The sequence below is a fragment of the Nicotiana tabacum genome, chromosome 15 (genome assembly GCF_000715075.1).
Source record: "Nicotiana tabacum cultivar K326 chromosome 15, ASM71507v2, whole genome shotgun sequence".
In the NCBI taxonomy this organism is placed as follows: Eukaryota; Viridiplantae; Streptophyta; class Magnoliopsida; order Solanales; family Solanaceae; genus Nicotiana; species Nicotiana tabacum.
The window spans coordinates 130029263-130040869 of NC_134094.1; the positions used below are offsets into that span (position 1 = coordinate 130029263).

Consider the following 11607-nt stretch of genomic DNA (forward strand, 5'->3'; position numbering starts at 1 on the left):
AACCAGAAGATCAGGTAAGGAATTCTGTTAACTCGGAAGAAGGTGTGAGGCATTTTCGAGTTCTGTGATTTTAGCACAGTCGCTCAACTATTAATAATTGGCCTAGTTATCTGATTAATTACATGTTTAGAACTATTGTGCATTTTTAACTTTCTAGCCACTTTTAATTATTTATGAAATTAGTCTGAGACGAGTTACGTTGTCGTACACTCGTTGTTTATACACATCACAAATCACACCACGTAAAATGTACCCACAATCTACAATGTGTTTAATTTTATTATTATTCGAAGTTATGGTCGGGTCACATAAAATGCACACCTGAATTGGGGATTATGTATCATGACTATGCCACGGGAACCGTACCCATAGTCACGATGATTTAATATTGAACGCGTCTAAAGCAAACTATGATGTTCATGATTATTTTCCTAAAATTTTGATCAGCACGAAATGTCCAAAACGTATGAAATCTATCTTTTGTTATGAATTTTGCTAAGGAAATTGAAATGATACATTAAGTCTCTTGTTGTGATACAATATAGAATAATGAAAGTAATTATAAGTTATTTTGGAGATTAACGCATGATTGTCAAGATTCTAGAAAAAGACAAACATTGAATCAATGCATCATAGTTTCAAAATCATTATATCAGCTACTTAAGTTACATCTCATAAACAAACAACATGCACTAAACTAGAGCATCAATGGTGTTAAGCTTGCCAAAAAGCCTCTCATATTCAAATTAGTATGCACTGGCCCAAATATATTCAAACAAAATAGGTCCAATTTTCAAACTCTAGACAAAACATTTGAGCTGCTACATCGAACCCAGTAGTTAGAAGCTCAATCTTTCCACACGTTATCATAAAGAAAAACTGAAACAGCTAGAATTTAAACTAAGCATGAATACATTTTTTATACATCATTAGTAATAAGTAACTTAATTACACTCTACCAAATAGTTACAGGCCTTGAACTAAATTAAGAAAGGTAGTCTGCATAGGCCAGAATCAAATTGATTTTTTGAATCCGCTCGTGATCAACTATCAACAACTTTACAATATTCTTGAAGCTGCTTATCATTTACAAAAGCTAACCAACTAGTGGCTAGATTCGTAAATCTGAGCCTTGTGCCAAGCACTCATAATCTCCTGCACTACCAAACACCAGCAATACCAAACAAAATGATTTCATAGGGGGGCAGAACTTTACACTAAAAATGTGCTACTAAGCTTCTAGAACCTCAAACATTCAGGGAATTTCAGAACTTCATGTATAAGAAATCCATCAATAATGGTTCAAACCTTGACAATCAAAGGTTAAGAAAAACAGAACTGGTTTCATGCTTGTTTCTTATTCACTCAAATTTTATTATGGTTTGAGACATTCAACACATCTGATACATTAAACCAAACTTAAACTCGCAATCAAACATGAAAGAAAAGGGCATTCAGTATACATGAAGTGAACAAACAACTGAAATTTCAAAGCAATGTGATGTTCAAATAACACCTACATTATTTGAAGCTGTCAGCACATACCTTAATAGCAATAAAGAAAGAAAAGAAAAAAATAAGTCTCTGAAAAACTGGGAAGAAAGCAGCAGCAGAAAAACCAACAAGAATAAAGAAGCATCAGCAGATGAAGCTCTGCTGCTAAAGAAAACCTAACTTCAAGAACCCCAGAAAGTTTTTCTACTCAGAGATGAAGATGAATGGAATGTAATTTCTGAAAATGTAGTCAATTTCTGTGTAAAACAGTCTCCAAAATGAAAAAGGAGTGTGAATTTTTCAGAGTGTATTTCGTGTGTGAAGTCTCTTATATAGGCAAAGGTGAGGAAATAATTCTGGGGAATGCAGTCTCTAAAAATAAGGAGAAAGGCATCTTTTAAAACTGAATTGGACAGCTGTCCATTCAGATATTTACTCATATTTTTCAGCCCTTTTATCTTCTGAAATTAACCCTTTTAACCCCAAAACCTGATCTAATTTATGGTTTTTTAAAAGCACTTTAGTCCCTTCTAGAGACTTCCCAAACAACCAACTCAGATTCCTTAATTTTTCAAATTCCTTTGACCCCTTTAGCTTTTGTTAATTACAAACAGCTATCACAAAAAACTTAAAAGGACTAAAAATCACAACAAAGCAAAATAAAATTCGAACTCTGACCCATTTTATGCACCTGGACTATTATCCTAACACAGAATTACGGAATTTTAAATCCTAACTAATCTAAATATGCTAAACATATGAAGGAACACACTATCAGTCAACTGCCGATGCATTATTAAACAAGCATTTCAAATGATAATTTAGCAAATTCAACTAAATATAATTGAAACTAAGCTAAAACAATACCTTAATTAACCTAAAGCTAAACTATAATATGTAAAACAACAAACAGAAAAATCTAGCAGTAAATAGTGCAACTAAGCCAAACGAATATGAAAGAATGGAAGGAAGGACTACCTATTAACGACACCACTGCTGGTTTCAAACAATCCGGGCAGTGGTCGATATCGTCACACTAGCACTGATTCAAGCTCGAAAGGCAGAAACAATGGCTGCACGTAACGATAATGACCATAGCTCAGTCGGAGAATCGAATATAAAGAGATAGAGGGAGAAGGAACCTCGGCACATCAGTGAGGATTTTGCCAACAACTTGGTGACTCCCAAATGCCACGAAACAAACATCAATTGATAGCTTTCAACCAAAGCCGTCAATTAATGCAAGTTCTAGCACAAGATCGACCCGATTCTTTTAAAAAAATCAAATATGGCACGAACTAGGGTTTCTGGGGGTTCTAAGATTTGAAATTGGTGAGGTTTGGGTGGTTTTCTGGGGAAATTGATGAGGGATTAGGGAGTTATGGGGATTACGTGGTGTAATTTTGGGGTGGTTTGGTGGTGGGCCGCCTCCATGGGCAATTTCCGGTGGCGGCAGACGGTGAAGATGAGAGAGGGGTGAGGGAGATGAATTTTAGGGGTCTCCATGGTTTGGGGGTGTCCTATTTCGGACAATAATAAAGGGGATGGGGATTCAGTTGCGAGTCGTTGGATCACATTAGATCAATGGCTGAGATTAAAACAAGGTGAAACGGAGTCGTTTGGATTAATGTGGGGGGGACCGGATTTTTAAGGATTTCGGTTGGACAGGTGGAGAGCAAGTGGGCCGGCTGAAGTGCAAAAAATATTGGCCCAATAAGAAAAACAGCCCAACTTTTACTCTCTTTGTTTCTTTGTTTCTTTTTTTCATTTTTTTGACTTTAAATCCTATTTAATTAAAACCTAAATTGAGTCTTAAATTAATCTAATTTGTAGAATTAAGCCTAATTATCTATTTCTACCACTTAAATAATTAATTAATTTTAAAACTAATGAAAGAAAATTACTAATTTAAAACTAAAAGCTAAAATGTAAAAATGACCATTATTTTTTGTGAATTTTGTTTAATAATGTAATCAACTCATGTAATTAAATATTAAATATAATTAAGACCTAACATGCTATATAATAAAGATTTGGACATTTTTTGATATTTTTTTATAATTTTAAAATGTTAAATATGCAACTAAATGCAAACAACAATTAACACGAAATTCCTAAAAAAACAAATTTTATGAAAATTAAAATAATTAAAACAAATCTATTTTTGAGAATTTTGTAAGAGTATTTTTAGTCGGGCAAAAATTACGTGCTCATAGATCATACGGAGATAACTTTATTTTACCCAATGCTCCCCTTCATAGGACGTTACTGGCCATAGCCCAAAGAATTACCCACTTATTCTATGGACATGATTTCAAGATTAAAAGTTAAAAATGTTGGTCATGGGACAAGAGGAGCAAGACTTGTTAAGCTTGAAGTTATGCCCATGTCAAACGAAGACAACATCCACTTTGAGGGCAATTTGTGTACTTCACCAGTCATAGCCTACACATACGATCATATAGATATAGTGATTAATTAACTCTTGGTCTAGAGCTACAAACTTAAATTTGAAATACTGTTTTAATATTTTCATCTTTGAGCATAGTGTTAATCTCTCAACAACAATTGAAATCAGAAAAATGTTATCTCTCCCATATTAAATAGCTTAGAAGTTTTCATAAATTATCATTCCTCTTTCTAATTACGTAGAACAAGAGTGTGAGGCATACACATAAATTTTGTAAGTGTTGTCGAAATTTATAGAAGAACATGAATAATAACTTTAATTATCATATTTTTGGATAAAAAATAGCCTTAGTCTATTAATTTTGTTGAATCTTAAGTTAGAAAAGATCATGAGTTCAATTCTACTTAATCACTTTTTAACTACAGAGAGACTCTAAAATATTTGCTAAATAAAATGTGCTAGTTGAGATTCGAACCTTTGACCTCCTAGAGCAAAATCAGACACTTAACCAACATGCTAAGAGATGATTTACATCAAGTGATGTCAGGAAGGATTCCCCAGCAAAGGCATCCCGACTGCTTCCAAAATCAGGTCATCGACCAGTAATGCGACTTGTAGAAGACTCCCTACCTATACCTAGCGGAGTTGGCTATTTTTTCCTACTTATCCATTTCATCACCGTATTAATATATATATATTTAGTAAGGGTTTCCGACGAAGCGATGTCACGTGACACCGCTTCATCAAACGTGCATCCGCCCCCGGTAATTACACATAAAATGATACAACTCTGAAGTGAAAAGCCAAATTTACTTTAAATTTCATTCTTATTTTCAATACCAAAACCTAAGTAGAGTACTGCCCAACCCCAAAATTACAATGGGCACCAAAAACTGAAGAAGAATTACAATATTTGGCCTAGATGACTTGCCTTGCTGATCAATTTTAGGTTGTTTTGGAAGCAAATATGTTGATGAAATGGTGGTTGTAGAAACAGTAGTTTTTGTAGAAGGATCAATTTCTCCCACATAGAACTCATCTAACATTAATCTGGCTGCACTGCCATGTCCTGCTTCTTCAAACTCTTCACTTGCATCCTTGCCTAAAATCATTTTTATTATAGAAAAGAACAAACATGAAGCTAGCGTTTGGACATAGATTTCATTGAAACTTGAAAAATATTTTTTTTAAAGATGGGATTAAAAATAATTTTTGAACGCTAAAATTGTGTTTGAACATACATTTTACTTGAAAAGAATTTGAACTTTGTGAGTAGAAAATGTCAAAAAATACTCTAGAACTGTTTTTGGGATTTGAAGATTTTGTTTTCTAAATCTGCCAAAAGGAGTTAAAATTTATAAACAACAGATATTTGAATATAAAATTTGAAAAAAAGCTCACAAATTTTAGGGCCAGACGGGAGCGAAAAGAGAGAAAATTGTACAATGAATTTATAACTTAGAAAATGAAAATTGCATAAAATATAGAAACATGATTGTCAGGGTATATATGAATATAGTTTAATTTTTGTACATGGATAATGTAAAAGATTTCATGCCGAAGGTCCGGCGAAAATAACCTCTCTATCTTACACAAGGCAAGGGTACAATCTGTGTACACTTCACCATTCTTATGCCCCACTTGTGAGATCACACTGGGTATATTATTATTATAGTTATTGGATAATGTAAAAGATTTCACATTGTCAACTCATATAACATATAAATACATAATTACCCATAATAAGTTAAACAAATTAATCTCAACTCACTATTTGAAATCCTAAACTAAAGCACTTAATTAGTTACTCATTTCTTTTAGCTTACAATAATATAGGTTGAAATAAATGCATAGAGTAATTGTAATCCAATTTGTAGCAATAATTGTTTAAAAAGGAATATTAAGTGGTGCACGTTGAGTTATGATATTATATATGCAACATATATTTAACTTCAATGATTTGAGCAAACTTTAAACAAGCCGAGTTATTTATCGGATGCATTTTTATGTAACTTGTTTTGATCCACCTAATACTTTTTACAACCGTTTTTATAAAACGCCTCCCCCCACACCGTATCAAATAAAATGCCCGGTCTCATATATATATATATATATATATATATATATATATATATATATATATATATATGTATGTATATATTATTATGTTTCTATACCTGCTGCTGCCAACAAGACTTCATCACCACCAGGATGATCATTCAGGAAGTTCGTCACATTATATGCCTGCGTAGGTAATAGGGGAAGTTATGTAATTGGCCGTTCGATAAAAAATAATTATATTCTTTAGTCAATATACATATATTATATATTAATAATACACAATATATATATATATATATATATATATATATATATATATATATTTGTCGGTTATTATTTTTGGGAGCGACTATTATTATAAAGTATAGTTTTCACTAAGTAGTAACTTGGCCTCTTAGTTTCTTAAACTTACAAGATACTAAAATATATTCCACTTTTTATAGTCTATTGATGCCCGGTCTTTGACTTATCTATACTATATTAAAAGCACGAAGGCCCTTAGCGAAATATCGTTCGCCTTTTTTACCCCTTAAAACTATATTTCACATTGGACATAATTGTAATTTATATTATCTTTTTAATATTTAAAACTTTAAAATAAATTAAATATTTTATTGCTAAATCTTTCCTTATTAAACTAGATAAGAGATCCTAATATTTAGGATTATTATCACACCCTAATTAAAGTTTCCCAAACGTATATAAATGGTGACATTGTGACTCAAGGTTTTTATTTTTCGTTGTATTATTCTTATCAATTTGGTGTTTACTCTAATATATTCAGATTTTGAATTTTTACACTCTAATAAAATGGTTAAAGAAATAATTAATTTTAGAATTTAATATAACCAAATGTTGGTTGATTTTTTGTAGTTTAAAATAGATTACATTGAAAAGAATATAATAATTACCTTTCTAACATTAGGACTTTAAACTAACCTAAAAATTTTCAAGTGAACCTCAAACCGATTTTTCTATCTTTTGAACATACAATTCTTATTAGATAAAAATATAGTTACAATTAAACATTAGTGTAGATGTAGTTAAACAATTTAAAATTTGGGATGAACTAATATTACAAATTTGAATTAATAAGAAAATATTTTTCTTAATGTTGAGAATAAATAATTAAATGTGTGAATTAACTAATTAGTTAAAATCCAATACCTTAGAGAAATATTATTCGTCTCTTTAACACTCTTAAAATAGAGTTTATATTGGATAAAATAGTCATTTTATTATTTTTCTAATATTTTGCATTTTGAAATTAAATAAAAAATTTCTTATTAAAGTTTTTCTTACTTCAATTACTACATAGGAAATAAATCATAATATTGAGGATATAAAAATCAATTAAAATTTATCTTATATAAATCAAATAATTTTGGAAAAGAGGTTTTGCTCTTTTCAGCTCTTTTCCTCCATACTTTATTTTTTGCAAGTACATACACATTAGGAATGTACATATATTTTTGTAAAGCATTTCAAAGTTCCATGCAATATACATTTTATGTACATGTCATATTTTTGCAAAGCATTTCAAAGTTCCATCCAATATTCATTTTTTTCTCAAATTAAATAGATAAACTATTGTATATATATTATCTTATACAATTATTTTCTTGAAAATATACTTATGCCATTAAAGTGTAGTCTATTTTTTAATTATAATATCTTTATTATTTAGAGCCTTAAAACCAATTAAGGTTTTATTTATTGATTTGTTTGTATAATATTGACGACTATAGTCAATAATTATTTCAACCTTCAAAACTCATGCACAATATAAATAAAAATATATTCTAAATTAGTAAAATTTCCTCGGAGTTTGCAAACACTAAATATGTATTTTATTTTATAATTTAATTTTTTTAATATTTATCTTATTTTTTAAAAATTATTTATTCACTGACATGTAAAACATGCGCAAAGCGCGTATATATCTATACTATATTAAAATCATGAAGGCGCTTAGCGAAATGTCGTTTGCCTTTTCTACCCTTTAAAAATAAAGTTTACATTGAATAAATTTGTAATTTTACTTATCTTCCTAATATTTAGGACTTTTACATCAACTAAAATTCTATTTATTATATCTCTTCTTATTTAAACTATGAAAAAAAAAGAAATTTAAAAATCAATGGAGAGTTTACCTTATATAAGTGATTCACTGTAATTATGATACCAAAAAAAACAATAAAAGAAGTCGAAAATATATTAACGTTTCAAATATCCTTTCTACCAAGAGTATTTGATTTTGTTTGGCCAATATCAATTATAACTTGAACTCTTCATGTGTTCTATTTGTTTAAATTTTTATTTTATTCAAATAAATCATAATAACACTGCATAGAATTGTTTTTACTAAGTTTTTGAGCATTGAAGAATTATTCTTACCAATTAAAAGTATATCGTCACCTTTTATATTCATTAAATCGGATTTTATGCTAAACAAAATTGTTATTCAGTTACTTTCCTAACAAATAAGACTTTTTAATCACATAAAATTTTATTTACTAAATCTATATTTATTAGAATAATAGTGTTCTAACATCAAGAATTTTAAAATCAATTAAGATTTTACCTTATAAACTAGGAGTAATAGTAAAAATTAAATACTAAGGGCTCTTAGAATCCTTTTAACATTATTCGTTCATTATCACAAATCTAAATAATTAAGAGTTTACCTTAGATAACTATAATACCTTCCATGTTAGTATTTATAATGTTTAGTATTTTAAAATTAGAAAAAACAATGTATTACTTGTCAAAATACTCTTGAAATTAAATAAAGCAGATGGAATTGTGAATGTGCTATTTTCTTTGTATCATAAATCAGTTACTATTTGAAGTCTAAATAAGTGCAATATAGAAAGATAAATAGTTAAACGTCACAATGTTAATTAATGATAAATTTAAAGATAAATAGTTAAACATAGCGGTATTAATCAATGATGAATTTTTAATGATAATTTCTAATTTCTATACTATTATAGTTGAACTACTTTCCTACGCAAATAATATTATTTATTTGTCATTTTTATAATATTAAAAAACGATATTGAATTAGAACAAAAAACTAGCAAAACTTATAAGAGATAGAGGTGATTAGCAATAGTCAATAATAATGATTCTTCAAATACAAAGATCCAAAGTAAAATGTGATAAATTTTCACCCTTTAAGAATAGAATTTTTATTGCACAATCGAAACTCAGAATGAACTAATACTTAGAATTTGCAGAAAAATACACTATTTCCTTTAGAATTACGAAAAAACGATTACATTCTAAAAATTAACTATAGCAAAAGATTCAATTCTTTTTTAAACTAATTATCGCACAATAATTTTTTTTTAAGTAGACAAAACTCTTAGGATATAAAAATAAAGTAAAATCATTTATAGTATAGTAACTTTAAATTGGCCAAGAGAAAACTTAAAGCAATAAGGATGGAACAGTTGAAGACAGAATATATTCTAACTAATGACAACTTATTATATTTTATATAAATTAAGTTACTTCTTTTAAAAAATATTAACTCAATATTAGTCTTTTCAGAATTTATGTTGTCACTTACCATTTTTTCCCTGAATCGTAGGCTAACTACGTTATTCTTTAATTTCTAGAAGACTAATAGAGTCATTTTTTCAATTTATATTACTTCATAAATTTTTAAAAATCATGATAAAAGCATCTTTATGTTATTAATTTTCAGTAGGTATAAATAACAATAATATTCATAAAATATTCCTACAAAAACCATCATACAACCACAGTAGGATAATAACTAATAATTGAGGAGTTCTATTATACAGTTTCTTCATTTATTGAGTTAGTGATATATAATCAATCTTCTTCATATATAATCAATATTCGTCCTCCTCAAAATTTATGCCTTTTATTTTATGACTCAAAGAAAGACTTTAATATTCAAAAAAGAGGTTACTCATTGAGATAAGGTACATGCGCATACCCTAAAACTAGTATAGTAAAATAGTACTAGGAGTAATTTTTTATGCATATCAAGTTTCACAACTGGCCTTTTAAACAACAATTAGTTTTGGTTGGCTCCTTTAAGTAAATCATGCTACCCCTTACAAATTAACTCTCCTAGAAAGATACATAAAAATATACATTTCACTATGTTCTAAGCTAGATATCTTATTTAATTTGCTATTCCACTAATCAAATTACTTTAGTTATATCCATAGTAAAACATTTCAAAATGTATAGCTGCATATCATAACACTTTTACGTGATTTCCGAACATACAAATTTATTATAAAAAATGTAATCATATCAGAATTTTGCTATAATAAGCCATATAGAAGGGAGCCTTAGAGCAACGACAAAGTTGTCTCCGTGTGACTTATAAGTCACGAGTTCGAGCCGTGGAAGCAGCCACTAATATTTGCATTAGGATAGACTGTCTACATCACACCCTCTTGGGGTGCGATCCTTCCCCGAATCCTGCGTGAATACGTGATACTTTATACATCGGGCTGCTCCAATAAGATATATAATTTGAAATAGAGAGAGTATAATTTAACCTAGTTTTTTTCGCTACAAAATGGAAAATTTTTATTAGACCCAAGGGGGAATTAGAAAGGGTAAAAAAGTGAAAGTTCTCTACTTACCTTAGCATTGATAATTACCCAACAATCATCTGGAGAATTATGCAAAGAAACTTCACGATATGTTTTCAAAACATTCTTATTAGCTCCCATAACTTCGTTTCCCTTCAATCTTTCCTTTCTCTTCTGTTTCGAGTGTTATTTCTTCAATTACTATATAGAAAGAAAAACTGAAACTGTGGCATAATTATTCAAATAAAAAAGTATTATTTAGTACTACTATTTAATAATTATTTCTTTTTGTACCGTGAAAATGATATGTCCATTTACTTTAATGTTATGTTCTATTCAAGTGATAATTACTATTTTGTCATAATGCATGGACCAGAAAAGGTGATGTGTAATGGGGTCAAAATGAATAGCTGAAATAATTAAGTCTTGAGTATTAAAATTAGCATTGCACTGTTTGGCTATATTCGTAATAGAGTATCTGCAAACTTAGATGCTGTTTCGTGGCTTGCAGTAGATAAAAATATTCATATTAAACTATATCAGTTTATCATAGTTTGGTAATAATAAGGTGAAAATATATATTAATTAACAATGATTAAGGGAGAGAAGTCTATTTACAAACACATACTATTATGTATCTATTAATTTGATATAAATACTAGGCATATATGAGTTTTTTTTGATATATTATGTTCTTATTTGAATTTTGTTTAATTGACACGAGATACACACATGAAGCACATATCCAAAGATCAGTATAAATGCACCAATCTTCTTTTCATTTATATACGCTTCAAATATTTTATAACTAACTCATACTATGTTTTATACAATTAAGAAAAACTTTTAAATATTTATATTGTCCTTAATTGTGGTATTATAAGTAATGAGGGACAAGATAATACTTCTAAAATATCTTTACTATATATAATTCTCAACAGGAGTTTGGAATAGCACCCATTGGTCACTTTTCGGTCTTGTTTTAAAAATATAGTCTCTATCACAGAGTTCTAAATTTGACAGACCAAATTCAACAATACCTACACAAGCTGAAAA

General features: G+C 29.0%; 1 protein-coding gene across 1 annotated transcript; it reads right to left on the minus strand.

The window, feature by feature from the left end:
- Positions 1 to 4695: 4695 nt before the first annotated feature.
- On the minus strand, positions 4696 to 10779 carry LOC107828557 (cytochrome b5, seed isoform-like). The gene is made up of 3 exons (XM_075231284.1): positions 10603 to 10779; positions 6082 to 6148; positions 4696 to 5006 (listed from the first exon to the last, which is right to left on the minus strand). Exons 1-3 carry the CDS (start codon positions 10690 to 10692, stop codon positions 4738 to 4740), a joined length of 426 nt encoding a protein of 141 aa, XP_075087385.1. The 5' UTR covers positions 10693 to 10779; the 3' UTR covers positions 4696 to 4737.
- Positions 10780 to 11607: the final 828 nt, after the last annotated feature.